This window comes from Prionailurus bengalensis, chromosome C1, assembly GCF_016509475.1.
Source record: "Prionailurus bengalensis isolate Pbe53 chromosome C1, Fcat_Pben_1.1_paternal_pri, whole genome shotgun sequence".
NCBI lineage: Eukaryota > Metazoa > Chordata > Mammalia > Carnivora > Felidae > Prionailurus > Prionailurus bengalensis.
In genome coordinates this window covers 145034659-145058232 of record NC_057345.1, presented here as the reverse complement: position 1 = coordinate 145058232, position 23574 = coordinate 145034659, and the positions used below count along the sequence as shown (strand labels likewise).

Genomic DNA, 23574 nt, shown 5'->3' with positions numbered 1-23574 from the left:
CTGCGCTTCTGCGGAGCCAAACCTCCTGCAGCGGATCTGACTCCCTCCCGCTGCCACAGGGCCCCTCCTGAAGTGGATCACCTAAGGAGAAGCGATCTAAGCCTGCCCCTCCGGCCCCCGAGCACCTTGCCTACCCACCCCAGCTAATACGCCAGATCCCCAGCATCACAAGCCTGGCAGGGTGCAAGTAGCCCAGACGAGCCACACCACCCCACAGTGAATCCCGCCCCTAGGAGAGGGGAAGAGAAGGCACACACCAGTCTGACTGTGGCCCCAGCGGTGGGCTGGGGGCAGACATCAGGTCTGACTGCGGCCCCGCCCACCAACTCCAGGTATACACCACAGCACAGGGGAAGTGCCCTGCAGGTCCTCACCACGCCAGGGACTATCCAAAATGACCAAGCGGAAGAACTCCCCTCAGAAGAATCTCCAGGAAATAACAACAGCTAATGAGCTGATCAAAAAGGATTTAAATAATATAACAGAAAGTGAATTTAGAATAATAGTCATAAAATTAATCGCTGGGCTTGAAAACAGTATACAGGACAGCAGAGAATCTCTTGCTACAGAGATCAAGGGACTAAGGAACAGTCACGAGGAGCTGAAAAACGCTTTAAACGAAATGCATAACAAAATGGAAACCACCACAGCTCGGCTTGAAGAGGCAGAGGAGAGAATAGGTGAACTAGAAGATAAAGTTATGGAAAAAGAGGAAGCTGAGAAAAAGAGAGATAAAAAAATCCAGGAGTATGAGGGGAAAATTAGAGAATTAAGTGATACACTAAAAAGAAATAATATACACATAATTGGTATCCCAGAGGAGGAAGAGAGAGGGAAAGGGGCTGAAGGGGTACTTGAAGAAATCATAGCTGAGAACTTCCCTGAACTGGGGAAGGAAAAAGGCATTGAAATCCAAGAGGCACAGAGAACTCCCTTCAGACGTAACTTGAATCGATCTTCTGCACGACATATCATAGTGAAACTGGCAAAATACAAGGATAAAGAGAAAATTCTGAAAGCAGCAAGGGGTAAACGTGCCCTCACATATAAAGGGAGACCTATAAGACTCGTGACTGATCTCTCTTTTGAAACTTGGCAGGCCAGAAAGAATTGGCAAGAGATTTTCAGGGTGCTAGACAGAAAAAATATGCAGCCAAGAATCCTTTATCCAGCAAGTCTGTCATTTAGAATAGAAGGAGAGATAAAGGTCTTCCCAAACAAACAAAAACTGAAGGAATTTGTCACCACTAAACCAGCCCTACAAGAGATCCTAAGGGGGACCCTGTGAGACAAAGTCCCAGAGACATCACTATAAGCATAAAACATACAGACATCACAATGACTCTAAACCCGTATCTTTCTATAATAACACTGAATGTAAATGGATTAAATGCGCCAACCAAAAGACATAGGGTATCAGAATGGATAAAAAAACAAGACCCATCTATTTGCTGTCTACAAGAGACTCATTTTAGACCTGAGGACACCTTTAGATTGAGAGTGAGGGGATGGAGAACTATTTATCATGCGACTGGAAGCCAAAAGAAAGCTGGAGTAGCCATACTTATATCAGACAAACTAGACTTTAAATTAAAGGCTGTAACAAGAGATGAAGAAGGACATTATATAATAGTTACAGGGTCTATCCATCAGGAAGAGCTAACAATTATCAATGTCTATGCACCGAATACCGGAGCCCCCAAATATATAAAACAATTACTCATAAACATAAGCAACCTTATTGATAAGAATGTGGTAATTGCAGGGGACTTTAATACACCACTTACAGAAATGGATAGATCATCTAGACACACGGTCAATAAAGAAACAAGGGCCCTGAATGAGACATTGGATGAGATGGACTTGACAGATATATTTAGAACTCTGCATCCCAAAGCAACAGAATATACTTTCTTCTCGAGTGCACATGGAACATTCTCCAAGATAGATCATATACTGGGTCACAAAACAGCCCTTCATAAGTTTACAAGAATTGAAATTATACCATGCTTACTTTCAGACCACAATGCCATGAAGCTTGAAATCAACCACAGGAAAAAGTCTGGAAAACCTCCAAAAGCATGGAGGTTAAAGAACACCCTACTAACGAATGAGTGGGTCACCCAGGCAATTAGAGAAGAAATTAAAAAATATATGGAAACAAACGAAAATGAAAATACAACAATCCAAACGCTTTGGGACGCAGCAAAGGCAGTCCTGAGAGGAAAATACATTGCAATCCAGGCCTATCTCAAGAAACAAGAAAAATCCCAAATACAAAATCTAACAGCGCACCTAAAGGAACTAGAAGCAGAACAGCAAAGGCAGCCTAAGCCCAGCAGAAGAAGAGAAATAATAAAGATCAGAGCAGAAATAAACAATATAGAAACTAAAAAAACTGTAGAGCAGATCAACGAAACCAAGAGTTGGTTTTTTGAAAAAATAAACAAAATTGACAAACCTCTAGCCAGGCTTCTCAAAAAGAAAAGGGAGATGACCCAAATAGATAAAATCATGAATGAAAATGGAATTATTACAACCAATCCCTCAGAGATACAAACAATTATCAGGGAATACTATGAAAACTTATATGCCAACAAATTGGACAACCTGGAAGAAATGGACGAATTCCTGAACACCCACACGCTTCCAAAACTCAATCAGGAGGAAATAGAAAGCTTGAACAGACCCATAACCAGCGAAGAAATTGAATCGGTTATCAAAAATCTCCCAACAAATAAGAGTCCAGGACCAGATGGCTTCCCAGGGGAGTTCTACCAGACGTTTAAAGCAGAGCTAATACCTATCCTTCTCAAGCTATTCCAAGAAATAGAAAGGGAAGGAAAACTTCCAGACTCATTCTATGAAGCCAGTATTACTTTGATTCCTAAACCAGACAGAGACCCAGTAAAAAAAGAGAACTACAGGCCAATATCCCTGATGAATATGGATGCAAAAATTCTCAATAAGATACTAGCAAATCGAATTCAACGGCATATAAAAAGAATTATTCACCATGATCAAGTGGGATTCATTCCTGGGATGCAGGGCTGGTTCAACATTCGCAAATCAATCAACGTGATACATCACATTAACAAAAAAAGAGAGAAGAACCATATGATCCTGTCAATCGATGCAGAAAAGGCCTTCGACAAAATCCAGCACCTTTTCTTAATAAAAACCCTTGAGAAAGTCGGGATAGAAGGAACATACTTAAAGATCATAAAAGCCATTTATGAAAAGCCCACAGCTAACATCATCCTCAATGGGGAAAAACTGAAAGCTTTTTCCCTGAGATCAGGAACACGACAAGGATGCCCACTCTCACCGCTGCTGTTTAACATAGTGCTGGAAGTTCTAGCATCAGCAATCAGACAACAAAAGGAAATCAAAGGCATCAAAATTGGCAAAGATGAAGTCAAGCTTTCGCTTTTTGCAGATGACATGATATTATACATGGAAAATCCGATAGACTCCACCAAAAGTCTGCTAGAACTGATACAGGAATTCAGCAAAGTTGCAGGATACAAAATCAATGTACAGAAATCAGTTGCATTCTTATACACTAACAATGAAGCAACAGAAAGACAAATAAAGAAACTGATCCCATTCACAATTGCACCAAGAAGCATAAAATACCTAGGAATAAATCTAACCAAAGATGTAAAGGATCTGTATGCTGAAAACTATAGAAAGCTTCTGAAGGAAATTGAAGAAGATTTAAAGAAATGGAAAGACATTCCCTGCTCATGGATTGGAAAAATAAATATTGTCAAAATGTCAATACTACCCAAAGCTATCTACACATTCAATGCAATCCCAATCAAAATTGCACCAGCATTCTTCTCGAAACTAGAACAAGCAATCCTAAAATTCATATGGAACCACAAAGGGCCCCGAATAGCCAAAGGAATTTTGAAGAAGAAGACCAAAGCAGGAGGCATCACAATCCCAGACTTTAGCCTCTACTACAAAGCTGTCATCATCAAGACAGCATGGTATTGGCACCAAAACAGACACATAGACCAAAGGAATAGAATAGAAACCCCAGAACTAGACCCACAAACGTATGGCCAACTCATCTTTGACAAAGCAGGAAAGAACATCTAATGGAAAAAAGACAGCCTCTTTAACAAATGGTGCTGGGAGAACTGGACAGCAACATGCAGAAGGTTGAAACTAGACCACTTTCTCACACCATTCACAAAAATAAACTCAAAATGGATAAAGGACCTAAATGTGAGACAGGAAACCATCAAAACCTTAGAGGAGAAAGCAGGAAAAGACCTCTCTGGCCTCAGCCGTAGCAATCTCTTACTCGACACATCCCCAAAGGCAAGGGAATTAAAAGCAAAAGTGAATTACTGGGACCTTATGAAGATAAAAAGCTTCTGCACAGCAAAGGAAACAACCAACAAAACTAAAAGGCAACCAACGGAATGGGAAAAGATATTCGCAAAAGACATATCGGACAAAGGGCTAGTATCCAAAATCTATAAAGAGCTCACCAAACTCCACACCCGAAAAACAAATAACCCAGTGAAGAAATGGGCAGAAAACATGAATAGACACTTCTCTAAAGAAGACATCCGGATGGCCAACAGGCACATGAAAAGATGTTCAGCGTCGCTCCTCATCAGGGAAATACAAATCAAAACCACACTCAGGTATCACCTCACGCCAGTCAGAGTGGCCAAAATGAACAAATCAGGAGACTATAGATGCTGGAGAGGATGTGGAGAAACGGGAACCCTCTTGCACTGTTGGTGGGAATGCAAATTGGTGCAGCCGCTCTGGAAAGCAGTGTGGAGGTTCCTCAGAAAATTAAAAATAGACCTACCCTATGACCCAGCAATAGCACTGCTAGGAATTTATCCAAGGGATACAGGAGCACTGATGCATAGGGGCACTTGTACCCCAATGTTCATAGCAGCACTCTCAACAATAGCCAAATTATGGAAAGAGCCTAAATGTCCATCAACTGATGAATGGATAAAGAAATTGTGGTTTATATACACAATGGAATATTACATGGCAATGAGAAAAAATGAAATATGGCCTTTTGTAGCAACGTGGATGGAACTGGAGAGTGTGATGCTAAGTGAAATAAGCCATACAGAGAAAGACAGATACCATATGGTCTCACTCTTATGTGGATCCTGAGAAACTTAACAGGAACCCATGGGGGAGGGGAAGGAAAAAAAAAAAAAAAGAGGTTAGAATGGGAGAGAGCCAAAGCATAAGAGACTGTTAAAAACTGAGAACAAACTGAGGGTTGATGGGGGGTGGGAGGGAGGAGAGGGTGGGTGATGGGTATTGAGGAGGGCACCTTTTGGGATGAGCACTGGGTGTTGTATGGAAACCAATTTGTCAATAAATTTCAGAAAAAAAAAAAAAGAAAAAAAAATAAAAAAAAACCAAAAAAACAAAAAAACAAAAAAAAATAAAAAATAAAAAAAATAAAAAAAATAAAAATATCCTCATACATATTTCAAAAAAAAAAAAAAAAACAAAACAAAACAATTACTTCCAAGAAAAAATATTTTCATCTTGTCCCTTCTCTGTGAAAACATGGGATATTTGCTTAATTTTTTTGCTCTGTACATATCTTCAAATATTTGTAGATTGATATTAAGGGTACACACAACATTAAACTTTTAGGATAATCTCTGAATTCAGTCAAGCCAGTTTAAGGGTATATTCTAGTAAAATAGGCTGAGATATTTTAATGAATTCACTGCTTGTGTCATTCAGACACTTTGTAAGTAGATATCAATTCAAGTTTTCCACTAAAATTAAGTTCTTTTTAACAACTATTTCTCAATACCAATTTTGTACACCTTTATATAATTTATCAGTCATCACTTGGCTACTTTAATGTGTTCATATCTTTTTAAGATATAATTATTCAAAAATTGAACTTTAATACTAAAATTGAAAAAAAAGATATTTTCTACATTAAACAAGTATTGACAGATTTGTACATCTTTTAACTAACAGTTTGGATATCTGATTCATGATGTGTTTTTCAACATTAATTTTTCCCAGACAGTCACACAATTGAGTCATTCAACATGACTTGCAAATATCTGCAATAAGCCTCCACACATTTGACGATTTGTCTAGAAAGTTTGGATGGCATTTATGTTTTCTTACTGATATCATAAATTATGGTGGCACATAAAATAGAAAAGTATTCTTTTCATTAATATTATTTCACAGACTATTTTAAAAATCTCAAAATTCAAGCACTAATAATCACAGTACACAGGAGGTAGTTCAAGATGGTGACACAAAAGATCCTCAGCTTACTTCTTCTCACAGACACCAAATCTACAGCTACATATAGAACACTTCCCTCTAAAAAAAAAAAGACCTGAAAACCAGCTTGTCAGTTTCTCCACAACAAAGGATAATGGAGTTACATTAAGATGGGTAGGAAAGGCAAAGGCCTGGTCTCACCAAAATCCTCACCCCAGCATAGCAACCCACAATCAACAATCCACAATCTGATCATAATCAGATCTCACAAATACAGAGTTTCTCCCTGATGAGCAAGAGGTACATGCTCCACATCAGGCATCCTGGCCTTTAGGACCTGTACTGAAGGGACAAGGCCCCAGAATGGCTGGCTTTGAAAACCAACAGAATTGGTGTCCAGGAAACCCAAAGGGATGTAGGAAGCTGAGAATCTACACTTAAAGAGATTGCATGTAGACTCATGCACCCAAGACCTGTGCAAAACCAGCAGTTTGAAAATCATGATACCATATGTGAAAGAGATTCATTTGCTAATCTTCAAGTGTCTGCTAGAGAGGCAGGAGCCTGTTGGGACTCTCTGGAGATGGAGATGCCAGTGAGAACCATTTGGGGGATCTCATTCTACTTAGTAGTGTCACTAATTATGGGTGTCATTTTTTTACACTCTCCCTCTATCTTGCTAGTGCCAGAGAGAATGTCCCAACCCTGCACTCTCCATGGCTTTGCTATGGCTGGGAGGTTCATCCCACCTCAGTGCTATCCTACAGACCCAATAAAGCTGGCAGGCATGCCCAGGCCCAGCACTACCCACAACACACTAAAACTAATGGGAACATAGCGCATGATCCCCATTGCTCCATTAAAGCTGGCTGGTGTGCCCAGTCCATATAGGGGATACCTCTTGAGTGTTGATCTATGTTGGCTAGGGGAGGTTGCATTTGTGGGCCCTACAGTACTGAAACAATTGAAAAGGTGGTTTTTGGCAGCCAATAACCCAAGGGCACAACACAGACAGAAGACTGAAACACCTGAATCTTCTGTGAAAAGGCCTACTTGCTTGTCCTGGAATTTTAGTCTGAGGGGCAGACTGCCAGTTCAGCAGATATCTACAGAGGGAATAGAGTTGATCTTAGAGAACAGAGGCCAGGGGATGCCATCTTTCTGTTCTCCAGGGACCTTGCTACAGCCAGCTAGCACCTCCCAGAAAGAAGTTTATACAATCATTAGGAGTTTTGATTTTTGCAAATGTTGCCAAGGAAATGCCCCCAATCTGGAGGCCAGCAGGTTTACAACTGTAGTCCTACAGGACTGTATATATTACCATACTTCAAAAGCTGCTGCCTGAGGGTTTCATTTCCAATCAGCCTGAAAGTAGGGGCTAAGATCCCTCCCTCTGAAACAATGACAGGTTTTGATACAACCTCAAAAACAGGGACCTATCAAGAATAAATCAGGCTATTTAGACAACTCCAAAGGTTCAAGACACAACCAAGAGCTAGGACAAGGTTGAAAGAGAAGATTAATCTACTATATAAAGCCACTTCTTCAAGACTAGAAGAGGTAGGCCTCTCTCCTAATACATGGGCACAAACAATCAAGGAAAATGAAGAAACAGATAAATAAGTTCCAAATAAAAGAACAAGACCTTAGGGAAAAAAAACTTAATGAAAGGAATATAAGTAACTTAACTGATAAAGAGTTCAATGTAATGGTATAAGGATATTCACCGAACCAGGAGACATAGTGAGAACTTTGACAAAGAGATAGAAAATATAAGAAAGTACTAAACAGAAGTCACAGAGCTGCAGAATGAAATAACTGAACTAAAAGTACATAAGAGTGCTTCAACAACAGACTAGAGGAAGTAGAAAAAGGATTATTGATCTGGAAGACAGGGTAGTGGAACTCACCAAAGCAGAGTAGCAGAAAGAAAAATTTAGAAAAGAGAAAGTAGCTTAAGGGACCAATAGGACAACATCAAATAAAACATTTACATTACAGGGGTACCAGAAGGAGAATAAAGAGAGAAAGAGGAAGAAAACTAATCTGAAGAAATAATAGCTGAAAAATTCTCTAACCTGGGGAAGAAACAGATATCCAGATCCAGGAAATCAAATGAGTTCCAAATAATATGAACTGGAAGAAATCAACACCAGACACATTATAATTAAAATATCAAAAGTTAAAGATAAAAATAAAATCTTAAATCCCACGAGAGAAAAAAGGACTTGATATGTATGAGAGAACCCCCCATAAAATGATCAGCAGAGTTTTCACCAGGTACAGGATATACTTAAAAAGCTGAAGGGAAAAACAAAAAACAAAAAAACAAAAAAACTTCCAACCACAAATCCTCTACCCAGCAGGATTACCATTCAGAATTAGCAGAAAGATAGTTTTCCAACCAGCAAAAGCTAAGGGAGTTCCTCACTACTACAGGAGACTTACAAAAAATGTTAAAGGGACTACTTTAAGTTGAAAAGAAAAAACATTAATGAGTAACAAGAAAACATATGAAAGTAAAAATCTTGATGGTATAGGTAAGTATATAGGAAAGGTAGTGGATTAAATTAGTAAAGTTAGCGTGATGGTTAAAAGGCAAAAGCAGTATAAACAACTATAATTCGTTAAGGGATACACAAAATAAAAAGATGCAAATGAAGTTTGCATGAAAATAAAAAGCATGACATGAAAATTAAAATGCATGTGTGGGCTGGCAGTAAAAATGTAGTTTTAGAATATGTTGAGATGTAACTTGCTGTCAACTTTAAATAGACTATTGATTATATAGGCTGTTATATGTAAGCCTTATGGTAATCACAGATCTAAAACCTGTAGAAGATACATGAAAGATAATGAGAAAAGAATCTAAGCATAACTTTAAGGAGTCATGAAACCATAGGGAAGAGAGAAAAAGAAGAAAAAAAAGGAAGAGAAAGTAACTAAAAAATTACAAGATAGTCAGAAAACAATTAACAAAATGGCAATTAGTACATACCTATCAATAATTATTTTAAACGTAAATGGACTAAATTCTCCAATGGGAAAAAAAAACTGGATGAATGGATTAAAATAAACAAAGAAACAAATAAGACCAACCTATGTGCTGACTACAAGAAACTCACTTCAGATGTAAGAACATACACAGGCTGAAAGTGAAGGGATGAAAAAAGATGTTTCATGCAAATGGAAACCAAAAGAAAGCTGCAGTAGCTATACATAGACAAAATAGATTATTTATTTATTTATTTATTTATTTATTTATTTATTTATATTTTAGAGAGAGAGATAGCATAAGCAAGGGAGAGGGGCAGAAGGAGAAAGAGAAAGTGAGAGAGAGAATCTTAAACAAGTTCCATGCTCAGCATAGAGCCTGGTGTGGGGCTCAATCCCACCACTCTGGGATCATGACCTGAGCCGAAATCAAGAGGCAGTCACTCAGCTGCCTGAGTCATCCAGGCATCCGTAGACAAAACAGATTTTAAAACAAAGACTATAATAAAAGACAAAGAAGGGTATTACATAATGATAAAGGATCAATCCAACAAGAAGATACAGCGATTTATAAATACCTATGCACCTAATAAAGAAGCACCTAAATATACAGAGCACATATTAACAAACCTAAAGGGAGAAATTAACAGTAATACAGTAAGAATAGGGTTTTTAGTACCTTACTTATATCAATGGATAGACTGTCCAGACAGAAAATCAATAAGGAAATATTGGCTTTAAACAACCCATTAGGCCAGGTGGACTCTATAAATACAGAACATTCCACCCAAAACAGCAATATACACATTCTTCTCAGAGACACATGGATAGATATCCAGGATAGATCTTATGTTAGACCACAAAACAAGTCTAAATATATTTAACAAGATTAAAATCATATCAAGCATCTTTTCCAACCACACTGGTTTAAAAGTAGAAATCATTTTTAAGAAGAAGACTGAAAAAATTTTTTAAGTATGTGGAGACTTGGGGTGCCTGGGTGGCTCAGTTGGTTAAGTGACCAACTCTTGATTTTAGCTCAGGTCATGATTTCACGGTTTGTGAGATGGAGCCACATGTCAGGCTCCACTCTGAAAGCATGGGGCCTGCTTGAGATTCTCTCTCTCTCTCTCTCTCTCTCTCTCTCTCTCTCTCTCTCCTTCTCCCTCTGTCTCTCTCCTTCTTTCTCTGCCCTTCTCCCCTCTCTCAAAATAAATAAACTTTAAAAAAATATATGTGCAGATTAAACAACATACTACTAAACAGCTAATGTGGAACTGAAGAAATCAAAAGAACTAAAACAAACAAACAAATCCTGGAGGATGGAAATGGAAATACAACATATAAAATCTACAGGATGCAGCAAAAGCAGTTCTAAAAAGGAAGTTCATAGTGATACAGACCTACCTTAATATATGGAAAATCTCAAACAGTCTAGTTGTACACTAAACAGAACTAAAGAAAGAAGAACAAACAAAGCACAAGGTTAGAAAAAGGAAGGGAATAATAAATATCAGAGCAGAAACAAGTGAAATAAAGACTAAAAGGCAGTAGACAATATCACTGGAAGAGTGAGTTCCTTAAAAAGGTAAACAAAATTGATAAACCTTTAGCTAGACTCACCACCAACAACAAAAAGACCCAAATAAATAAAACAGAAATGAAAGAGCACAAGTTACAACTGATACCACAGAAATATAAAGGATCAAAATAGATTACTATGAACAATGATACACCACCAGACTGGACAACCTAGAAAAGATGAATAAATTCCTGAAACATACAACCTTCCAAGACTGAATCATGAAGAAAGAGAAAATTTGAACAGATCAATTACCAGTAAGGAGATTGAATTAATAATCAGACCCCCCATCAAATGAAAGTCCAGGATCCAATGGCTTCACCAGTGTTTTCTACCAAACATTCAAAATTTTAATACATATCCTTCTCACACTCTTCCAAAAAAATTGAAGAGGAATGAATACCTACAAACTTATTTTACAAGGCGAGCATTACCCTAATACAAAAGCCAGACAAGAACACCACAAAAAAGAAAATTATAGGCCAACATCCCCGATGTGCATAAAATGCAAAAATCCTCAACAATTATTAGCAAACCCAATTCAATATTAAAAAGATTATGCATAATGACTAAGTGGGATTTATTCCTGGGACACAAGGATGCTTCGACATCTGCAAATTAATCAATACGACATACCACATTAACAAGACAAGGGATAAAAATCATAGGATCATCTCAATAGATGCAGAAAAAAAACATTTGACAAAATTAAATATCCATTTAAAATAAAAATTCTCAATAAAGTGGGTATAGAAGGAACATACCTCAACATATTAAAGGCAATATATGACAAGCCCATAGCTAATATAGTCAACAGTGAAAAGCTGTTCCTCTATATCAAGAAAATGACAAAAATTTCCACTTTCACCACTTTTAATCCACACAGCACTGCAAGTCCTAACCTGAGCAATTAGAAAAGAAGAAGGAGGAGGAAGAGAAGAGGAGAAAGGGAGAAGGGGGAGGAGTGGGGACAGGGGGAGAGAGGGACGGGGGAAGAGGAAGAGGAGGAATAGGTGAAGGAAGATGCATATATTACCCAAAGTAATCTACAGATTTAATGCAATCCCTATTCAAAATTACAATAGCTTTTTTCACAGAAACAGAACACACAATCCTAAAATTTGTATGGAACCACAAAAGATCCCAAATAGCCAAAGCAATATTTGGAAAGAAGAAATAAGCTGGAGGCATCATGCTCCCTGATTTCACAGTATATTATAAAGTTTTAGTAATCAAACAGTATGGTACTGGCATAAAAACAGACCCAGAGGTCATTAGAACAGAATAGAGAGCCCCCCAAATAAACCCACACATATAGTGGCCAATTAATTTACAACAAAGGAGGCAAGAAAATACATTAAAGAAAAGACAAATGGTGTTAGAAAAATTGGGCAGACACAAGAAACAGAATGAAATTAGACTACTATCTTACACCATAGACACAAATTAACTCAAAGTGGATTAAAATACTTGAATATTAAAGCCTGAAACCATAAAACTCTTAGAAGAAAATACAGGCAGTCAGCTACTTGACATCATCTTGGTGATGATTTTGTGGTTGTGATTCCTAAGTCAAAAACAAGAAAGGTAAAAATAAACAAGTTGGGACTGTATCAAACTGAATTTTTTCTGTACTGCAAAGAAATCCACAAACAAAATGAAAAGACCACTTACTGAATGTAAGAAAATATTTGAAAATCATATATATGATCAGGGCTTAATATCCAAAATATAACAAATTCATAAAAAACAATAACATAACAAATAATCCAATTTAAAAATGAACAGAGGATATGTACATACATTTTTCCAAAGATGACATACAGATGGCCAACAGGCACCTGAAATATGTCTAATATAACTAATCAATGGAAACCAAACCTCAATGAGATATCACCTCACACCTGTCAGAATGGCTAATATCAAAAAGACAAGAAATAAGTGTTGGCAAAATATAGAAAAAAAGAGTCTTGTGCACTGTTGGTGAGAATATAAATTGGTGGAGCCATTATCGAAGACAGTATGAAGTTTCCTTAAAATATTAAAGATAGGAACAGCATATGATCCAGCAATTTCTCTTCTATTTACCCAAAGAAGACAGAAACACAAATTTGAAGTCACATATGCACCCTCCTTATGTTCATTGAAGCATTATTTGCAATAGCCAAGGTATGGAAATATCCCAAGTTTCCATCAATGGATAAATGAATAAAGAAGTGGTATATATACAATGGAATACTCAATCATTAAAAAGAATTAAATTTGGCCATTTCCAACAACATGGATGGACCTTAAGGGTATTATGCCAAGTAAAATAAGTCAAATAGAAAAAGAAATATACTGTATGATTTCACCTACAGATAGAATCTTAAAAACAAAAGAAATAAACTGATACAGAGAACAGATTGGTGGCTGCAAGAGGGGAGGAAGTTTGGGGGCTGGGAGAAATGGGTGGATTAGGTCAAGAGGTACATACTTCCAGTTATAAAATAAATAAGTCATATAAAATAAATAATGTACAGCATGATGACTATAGTCAATAATACAATGTTGCATATTTGATAGGTGCTGAGAGAGTAAATCTGAAAAGTTTCTCAACACAAGAAAAAAGTTTGTGTGGTGATAGATGTTAACTCGACTTATTATGGTGATCATTACACAATATATACAAATATAAAATCACTATGTTGTACACCTGAAACAAATACAATCTTATACATCAATTATATCTCAACTTAAAAAAAGAGGCTCATGGTGCTTAGAAATTCTTGTAATAAAGATGTATCCAACTCACACACACACACACACAATAAATAAATAAAAACAACCACAGTAAATATTGCATTTTGTGTAGTATTTACAGTAATCCATTTAAATTTTCCATTTTAAAAAGTTGAATTGTTCTATATTTTAAGGTATAATTACTCAAGCACTTAATTTACTAAGGGATTCATAAAAGAAGAAATGCCATTGGTCACAAATATTTTAAATGATGCTCAATGAACATTTTTCTTCTCCTTTTTTTAAACTGATGGCTCTGTACTAAGGCAGTTGTTTCCTTAAGTATCCCAGATCTGATATAAAATTTATGTTCTGATAGTTGCAAATAAAGATTTCATAAAAATTTGAAATACTGTTTAGGTGGTTTTCCTGAAAGGGTATCACCTGTATCCATTTTATTACAACATAGTATATAAAAGAAAGTGAGGAATGCACAATTATTATGGCATAAGCTTAGCATCTAAAATGTTTCAAAATTGTTTAGAAGAATAAACTTATTGTAGGTCTTTAAAAATACAAATGTGTCTATGTACAAATATGCAAATATAGACATAACTACCTATAAAATGCTATAGATCTTTGAAATGCACAAATGTAATTTTCACATTTTAGTCATTTGTTAGAGACCAAAAATGTGCAAAATATGTACTTATTTATGAGGTTTTTTTTGAGAGAGACAAAAGCATACAAGGATGTACAAAATCAGTACTTAGCTATCAAATGAACCTTCTGACAATCCAGCCCGACCATCTCAACAAGATTTGATTACTTTGGTATTTTTTGAAGTAATTTAGAAAGGAAAAAAAAAGAGATATGATAAATATGATAATATCACTATATTACTAATGTAATACAACCCATTATAGGTGGTAAATTTTATTTGCATTAACTGTTATTTTATTCTATATGGAGAAAGTCATTAGATGTCTAAAAGAACAACTTCTGTTTACGTAGAAATGTATTCTGCACATATTTGTAAACTTGGAGATTTTCTAAAGTCTCAGGACCTATCTTTTCTAAGGACTATATTATTAGGATGACAATACTGCCACTAAATATTCTAATTTTTATTATATCCATTTAAAATTCATTCAACTATCTAGAACATGACTTACAGTTAATCACAAACAAGTTGAATTTTTCAACATTATTTTGCATGCAGTATTATTATTTCCAAGTGACTATTTCTTCCATGGCTGATAACTGAGCATGCTAATTATAAAATAGTACCATAATTCGCTGGAATCCATAATAAATAATGTTAAAAGGTCAAAGAATCATACTGGCAATTGGCCATTTTTACACTGGAACAGCAAAGCCTATAGTTTTCAAATACAAAGTATAAGACCTTTCTATACAGGCAACCACATAACCTATCAAAAATCCTGTTTACTCAGTATTTGGCAAGATAAAGCAAAACAAAAAAAAAGCATCTCATGAAGAGAAACCTGTTAGAGTTGTGTCTCCCACGATATTTTTGCAAGTACAATATTCTGCTCTGCCGGAGAAGAAACTGGTTTATATTTCCCATCACATGCATGCACAGTTCATCCCCGCTACAGCACAGGTATTCAAAAACAGAGTTCTAGAAGTTCTAAGCTACTGTGAGATAGGGAGGTTACTAAAAATAAGATTATATAACACATGTAAACTCACCCTTCTAATCTTACATCCGGTAGACTTCTGTTAAGGGCAATCAAATCACTGGCCATAAGGTTAAACTGATTGATTTTAAATAGTTCTTTCATTTTCTCCTGGTCATCTTTAGGAATCAGCACAGCCTTTCCCATTTCTCCTGGCCCTTCTTGGTTTCTCGAAATAACAGCTGTAAGACACACACAGGTACACACACACATACAAACACACAGATAATGAACTGAATAAATAAACTCATGTGTTAATTAGAATCTGATGTCTATTATTTACACACTGGCTTAATAATACAATCATCAAGTCTTTATTGCTTACTTACAACCATATACTATACTAATGAAACAACATAGTTTAATTCATTATCTCAGTGCTGCATGCTGTCTTTTAAATCTAGACATATTATAAGAGCTGACTAATCATTAAGACTTGATAGTTAAGCAATACAAACCACCAAAATTTAAAACTTCTCTGTCATAGTTTTTAATATAAAGTTATTAGAGAAGGGATGAACTTGGACACTAGGCAGACCAAACTGAACAAAAGAAAAGAGAACTTTTGAAAATATACCAAGATAAATTTATGTTCACATCCATTTCAATGGTCTGATATCTGACATATCTACTGCCACTACATCTTTATAAAAGCAAGCAACATTGATAATCCTTCATCCCAAATGCAATTTGATTTCTCTGTCAAAGCATTTTCAAAAAATAAGAGAACTTTCACAATGGTGACATATAATTTCAAATGCCAAGTTAGATTAAGACACAATGTGCTCCATAACTGGAACTTCACAAGATACTGGGCTTGACTGTTTATGAAGAGAACTCAGGGGACACCTGGGAACTCAGCAGGTTAATTGTCCGACTTCGGCTCAGGTCATGATCTCACGGTTTGTGAGTTCGAGCCCCCATGTTGGGCTCTGTGCTGACAGCTCGGAGACTGGAGCCTGCTTTGTGTTCTGTGTCTCCCTCTCTCTGTCCCTCCCCCATGTACACTCTGTCTCTTTATGTCTCTCAAAAATAAATCAATATTAAAAAGATTATTAAGAGAACTCAGGATCACACATACAGGCTAATGTTCTGGTCATATTTCGCAAGATATCACTACACTAATGTCCCTTCTTGCTCCAAAATGCATGCGTCAATGTGTGTGTGTGTGTGTGTGTGTGTGTGTGTGTGCGCGCACGTGTACATGCACGTGTCTGTTTGCACACATATGTATGTATATAAATATGTAATAGAAAAAAGTTCCAGTCAATCCTAATATAATCTCAATTTACTCTTCATAAATGATGTTAAATTAAGTTAAAATGAAAGGAAGGCTGATCTTGACTCTTCCAATATGTTGCCATATTATAGTTTCTAACACCTTAATCTTACTGAAATTAGTTCCCACATTACTTAAAAGGGAAAATATTTGGACCCAGACTATCTTAAAAATTATAAAAACTATAAAGTATATAAAGCCTATGAAAATAATTTGTAAATTATAGCCTTTCATAAAAATATAATTCCAAAATAACAGAATAGGTTTGAAATCCAGAACATAAAGAAACATTTGACTTGACATTCATAGATATAGAACATCAAGCTGGATATTATTAGTACTGATATACAGTTGGGCCACCTAGTTTAATATTCTCTTTGAAAGGTTATCCTGACTTTGGAATGTCATGAGTCAGCCTATAAAAGACACTAGGTATCTCCAAGTATCTTCAGATAGGGGTACCAAGAAGGTGATAAGCCTGGAAATCCTCTTACATATGGAAAAATAGTAACAACTAGGAAAATTTTAAATGAAAAAGATATATGCTTCAACCTCAAACTATTTAAAAAGCTGTCTTTTAAAGAAAGTTTATAAAAAGCCTCATTCACTGTATGAAGCAAAAATAGAAATGATGGCAGGAATTTTATGAGGAAGCACATTTTATTCAATTTAAGAAATAAAGTTCTGGGGCGCCTGGGTGGCTCAGTCGTTTAAGCGTCCAACTTCGGCTCAGGTCATGATCTCATGGTTCGTGAGTTCAAGCCCCACCTGTGCCAGGCTCTGTGCTGACAGCTCAGAGCCTGGAGCCTGCTTCAGATTCTGTGTCTCCCTCTCTCTCTGCCTCTCTCCTACTCGTGCTCTCTCTCTCTCCCTCTCTCTCTCTCTCAAAAATAAATAAAATGTAAAAAAAAATTTAAAGAAAAAAAAACAAATTTCTAACAGTAAAACTTTGCTTTGGGACTTAGTAAGCTTATTATCCCTAAAATCAGATTAAGTTGGTGGAGTTGGTTTTCAGTGAATTTGTGGTCTTTGTGAGATGCTAGACTAGGATAAGTATTGAGGTACCGTCCATTTCTAGGATTTCTTAAGTATTGATTCCACAATACTTGTAATTCTCTCACGAGTCCTTCTAATTTTCAGGTAAAGAACATAATCATAAATATTATTTTTTGATAATTTTTGACTCTTGGATACACTAAGGAATGATTTTAAAAGCATAAAATATATCAAAACTACAATAGAGAAAACAAAGTGCCCTATTATTTCACTTCCCTGACATAATCACTGTTAATATATTGGTTCATATCCTTTTCCTCTCTCTCTGTTGATATAAAGTAGCAAAATATATTACTGTGTCTTTTATTTTGTAATTTTTTTAACGTTTATTTATTATTGAGAGACAGACACAGAGCATGAGCAGGGGAGGGGTAGAGAGAAGGGGAGACATAGAATCTGAAGTAGGCTCCAGGCTCTGAGCTGTCAGCACAGAGCCCGACACGGGGCTTGTACTCACAAACTGCAAGATCATGACCTGAGCCAAAGTCAGTCACTTAACCAACTGAGCCACCCAGGTGCCCCTATTACTGTGCCTTTTCACACACATGGAATAATACTATTAATACTAAAACTTGATTTTTTCGAAGTATTTTTTGCCTTTTGTTCCATGTAGATTGTTCTTCTTCTTCTTAGTGACTATGTTGTATTCCATTCAACCAATCTAAGTTTATTAGGTTGATGGATAATGGGGTTGTTTTTAGTTCTTTACCATTATCAGTGATGCTGCATATTTATAATAACATTGTCATCATTACAAGGAGGAAAAACATCTCTTAAGGTGTTACACACTTTGTTACACAGTTTATAGACATCATTTCATTTAATCCTCAAAGGACAGTGAAATCTAGACATGCTATGTAACTTGCCCAAGGTCACATATCTAGAAAGTAATGGAATGGTAATTTCAACCCAGGTCTGTCTGATTCGGGAGCCAAAGCTCAACACTCACTCAGCAAATACTTCTGTACATACATTGTTGTATGTTTGTGTTAGTATGCATGCATGGTGCATTTATAAATAAAATTGCTGAGCCAAAGGATATGCAATATTTGGACTTAAACATGTATTTTCAAATTGACTTCCAAAAAAGTTTTTCCAGTTGGCACTACCAGTTACAGAAAAATCAGAGCACTGCTTTCTCCATACTGTTGCCAGCACTGTGTAGTATCTATTATCTTTTCCCCCAATATGATAGGCAAAATATTGTATCTTAGTGTTGTTTCAATTTGCATTTCTTTAATAATTCACTGTTTTTATAATAAAATGTGAATATTTAAATATCATTGTTGTCATCAGCTGTTAGATTATAGCTCATATACGGCCTATCATCTCTGCTTTAGAGAAAGGGCATAAGATTCTCAAAAAAAAAGTGTTTTTTTTTTAATTTTTCAATGTAATGCATTGAATACAATATAATACATTATTTTCTTTATCATAATATATATCCAAAGTCTTTGTTTTGTTTCTACCCCTAAAACCTTTGGAATTCATTTCTGGCTTAAATATAACTAGGTGTCATTCTCCCAGCAAGTTCCAGTTATTCAATTCTATAAGGTAAGGTAACTGACAAGAGAAGAATGATCATGCACCATTTAAAATTGACTTTTTCTCATAAAAATGATGGTAGTTATGGGAAGAGAGAAGACTTTTTAAACAGTAACATGATATAAATAAATACACACATACACACATGATATTTTAAAAACAGAGTAGAGGGGCGCCAGGGTGGCTCAGTCGGTTTAGCATCCAACTTTGACTCAGGTCATGATCTCATGGCTCATGAGTTCGAGCCCCACATCAGGCTCTGTGTTGACAGCTCAGAGCTTGGAGCCTGCTTTGGATTCTGTGTCTTCCTCTCTCTCTGCCCCTCGCCTACTCATGCTCTGTCTCTCTCTCCAAAATAAATAAACATTAAAAAAATTAAAAATATATAAAAAAATAAAAACAGAGCAGAGAGCTCAAGGGAAATACTGAGAAAAATAACATTAAAAGAATTGCTGTTCGAAATAAGTTCATTAAATAAAATTTTGAAAATTCTTCAGAAAATAAAAAAGTGATTTAAAAATTTGAGGTTAAGAATTTCTAGAAATTAAGAAAGCAATTTACAGTTCTTTTAAATGCCCTCTATGTACTCCAACAAAGGTTTATCCCATTGCAGAAAAATGTACCAGGGTCAACATAATGCTCCACGGGTAGGAAGCTAGCAGGGTTAACATTTATTCTACGTGGAAAAGACATGGCACTCAGCTACATCTTAGGGCATGAAGATCAAGTTAAGACACACAAAAGTATTTGGGTTTTGCAGTTTATTCAAAGGTGTAGCCATTTGCTTGGCTTAGCACTCTGAGGATGACAGCTTCGTCAATGGTAGTTTAGAGTCAGTGTGATCATGTTATGGAATTATCATCAATAAAAACAAAATTGTCATAAAGAGTATCCTTATACCTAAAACCAGTTAGCAAGCACATATAATCATTTTCCTTAATTATCCTCATTTTCTTAGCGGAGAATAGAAACAACTTAATGTGTATCGGGTTAAATGTCTCCTCCCTAAAGTTAAACATTTTTCTATAATAGCCTCTAATGAATGCATAGTTGACATTTTATAAAATGTTTTTTTTTTTCTTTTCCACGAGCAGACCTACTGGTGCATTTCACCTCATTTAAGCAAAAATAATGTTAAGTAATTACAATGTCGAACTAGCCTTTTTGTTTTTCTGGGTCTTACTTGGAAGAATGCATCTTGCTAGGAAAAAGAAAAACTATTTTTTTCTTCAAATACTGTAAATAGGAAATGGGAAAGATTATGCGATTGAGTATGAGGCTGGTCTGCTGGTCTGCTTTAAAAAGCAACTCCTATTTTTCTTTTCTAACCTGTTAATCTTTCTCTTGTACATAGCTTAAAAAAAAGCCACCTACAACCTGACAATATCATGTTCCCCACAGCCAACCTTAAAAAAAAATCATTGAAGTATTTATTTGACTTTACTGCTCTAACCGGCAAACGTAATACAAAAGGCAACAAAATCTAAATTATGATTTCATGATTGTTAGTCTGAACATGAATGGAAATAACCCAATTCCAAAGCTGGTTTGGACTAGAAAAATAATATGTTGTGCTATAAGTTATTTTATTCCTAATTATATGGTGAAGTGATTAAAAGGTAATAATTAACATCATTCAAAATGACATTGTAAAGCTTGCAGAAATATAAAAGTAGAATCATCACATATATGTGTGTATATATGTGTGTGTATATATATATATATATATGCATCTTATTTTTTAACATAGTACATACTGCAAAGATTTCAAGGTGATTCACTTTAATCTTAGAATTTGTATTGATAAAGAGGATAACCAAAATATAAAAATATAAATATAAACAAACCAACTGATAAATTTACCAAAAGGAACACTATATATTAATCTCATTGTTGGTTAGGTACATTGTATTATGGATATTTTTTTTTCAATTGTAGAAATGTCCCATTAACAATGAGCATTGTTTTGAAAAAAGAGAGATAAGACAATCTACATTTTTTCTAAAAAAAAAATACCCCAGTAAGAAAATTTTTAAGTTGATTCTAGACTAATTACTTTATTCTGTTAAAGAACACAGTAATATACGATGTATATTGGTAAAAGCATAATATTGAACCAAAATCTAATGTTATTCCATGTTCCACACTCTCCAGGAAATTACTTCAAATTGTATTTCTATTCTCAAATTTACTCAATTTGTTATTTTTTGTATTTTTGCCTTTAAAAGCTTTCTTTTGGGGAACATTATAGTTTTTCTCTCACTGTTATCACTACCAATTTGTCAACTGTACTCAATTTAAAACCCTGCTTTTTAGTCTCTCTCATCTTAGAATATTCATACTCCATTGCCAGTAAAGCATTTCCTCTAAGACAATGCTTTTTGTCTTGTCAATCATAAATGTGTTTGGGTGGAGTCAGAGAGCAGAATATCAAACCAGCACTGGGACCACAAACCATTTTGCCCTCCACTCAGGTTTCCCTGGGCCATGCTCTTGTGCCAATCTAAAGACCTTGCATTTGTCAAGGGTAATTCTTATTTAGGAACAAGTAACTTTATATCTACTTACTTAGGCTCATTTCCATTAGAAATAATAAATTCATATTCTTCAAATATGAATATTATACTATTGATATTATAACATATAGCTTAATATATATTAAACAACCAAATTCATTCTAATTAATGTATAAATTAATGGCAATTTACTTACTATCTCTTTGAAAAAGAATTACATACAACTTTTATAAATCTGACACATCTCACAGTAACATTTTATTTTTGTTTCTTATCCTAGCCATATGTGGTGTTCTGATTTGTGTCCATTACATTTCAGTAACTAGATGTTTATGCAGCAAGAAAGTTGTAAAAAGCTAGCTCTGACGGGATCAAGTCCAACAGACGGAACTACTGTGTTCTAGGAGGGTGCCTCTGTTAGATATTAATAAGGTAGTATTTTCACCAGCTAGCTAAATGAGAGATCATCTGCAGAACCAAGGGAACACTGATTCCAAATGTTCACTTATTTTTAAATTAAAAAAAAAAACAATAAAAGATAACAAAACAAAGAAGAAAGATGATAGATATAGACAAAGACTAGAGTTAGAGACAGACAGAGGGAGGTAGGTGGGCACTATGTAAAAACAATGAAACCACTGCTTGGATGATTCACTTTAATCTATGCAGAAACATACTTCTATATTTAAAATAGAATCATTCATGCACACTAAAATTTATCATTCACTTGTCATTATCTTTATTATTTATGATTATTTTTATCATGTGAACCGCAATTGTGGGAATCTTTCTAAATAAGCATGTGAACCCATACATTTTCTATTGGCTGCAAAATATGCCATAGCTTGGCTATACAATGATTTATTTAACAGATACCTTTTCATTGAACATTTATGTTGTTTCTATAATTTCTATTATAAACCATGACTCAATTAATATTTTTCCCTAGGCATACATCCTTATAGATCTGTCTGAAAATTTATTTTGAAAAGGTGGCAGGAATTTAATGAAGAAATTACATATTAACCATCCTATATAGGAATTATTCTTTTCATCATCTCTGACTTTCCATATATACCTTTGGCCAGGAACTTCCTTCTGTATCTGATGACCAAAATAGTCCCTGTTCATCAGTTCAAACATTAAGGAAAGATAATTGTTCTCTCCTCTATGATTTTATAGCACTTTTACTTTATTCCATTATCCTTTTATAAAACTACATTACCACTACTTGTTTATATGTTATGGCAGAGAGTCTAACTATTGAGCCCATTTTCTCTCCTGCCTGGACACACATTCCCCAGTCTCTCCTGCAGTTAAATGTGGTATTGTAACTGAGGACTGAAATGATATGAGTTAAGTCCAAGTGTAGTGTATAAAAACTTCCCATGTGTGATTCTCCATGTTTTCTCTCTCACCATAGCAATTCTGGAAGCCAGAATGTATAAACAGCAGGGCCATCACAGGAAGGCAGTAACATGGGTATGTGAATCACCACTTGGAGGACCACCACTGACTTATCAGGTATATATGTTGCATAATTTATATTTAAAAAATCAACTCTATTTTGTAATGTTGGGATTCTGGACCTATTTGATAGTGTTATTTTTATTAATGCATTTTGTTCTTTCCCTTTTATTCTATGAAGACTCATCAATGCATTCTGTTTCAACTCAATGCCTGGTACCTTTCATTCAATCAGTGAGTAATTTGAAAAAAGTAGAATAAAATTTTGAGACAATCTAGTTCTGTGGAAAGACTGATGAACAGAGTAATTAAAATACAGGTTTTCCCCATCTCAGAGATGCACAAAAGTTTCCATTATGGTATCTGAAAAATGTAAAACTTCTAGTTTATTTTTTATATTAAAATTTAGTCCTCACTAGTGTTTAGTATTTGGGTTGTATAATTTATACA

The 23574-nt window shown here is 35.4% G+C and overlaps 1 protein-coding gene across 3 annotated transcripts in view; it reads right to left on the bottom strand.

The window, feature by feature from the left end:
• The window catches only part of GALNT13 (polypeptide N-acetylgalactosaminyltransferase 13), a 550480-nt gene that overhangs the window by 311309 nt on the left and 215597 nt on the right, over positions 1-23574 (bottom strand). For all 3 annotated transcript variants that reach the window (XM_043576749.1, XM_043576748.1, XM_043576751.1), the window contains exon 4: positions 15275-15443. In XM_043576749.1, the coding sequence (XP_043432684.1) occupies positions 15275-15443 (169 nt within the window). The remainder of the gene's footprint in view (positions 1-15274; positions 15444-23574) is intronic.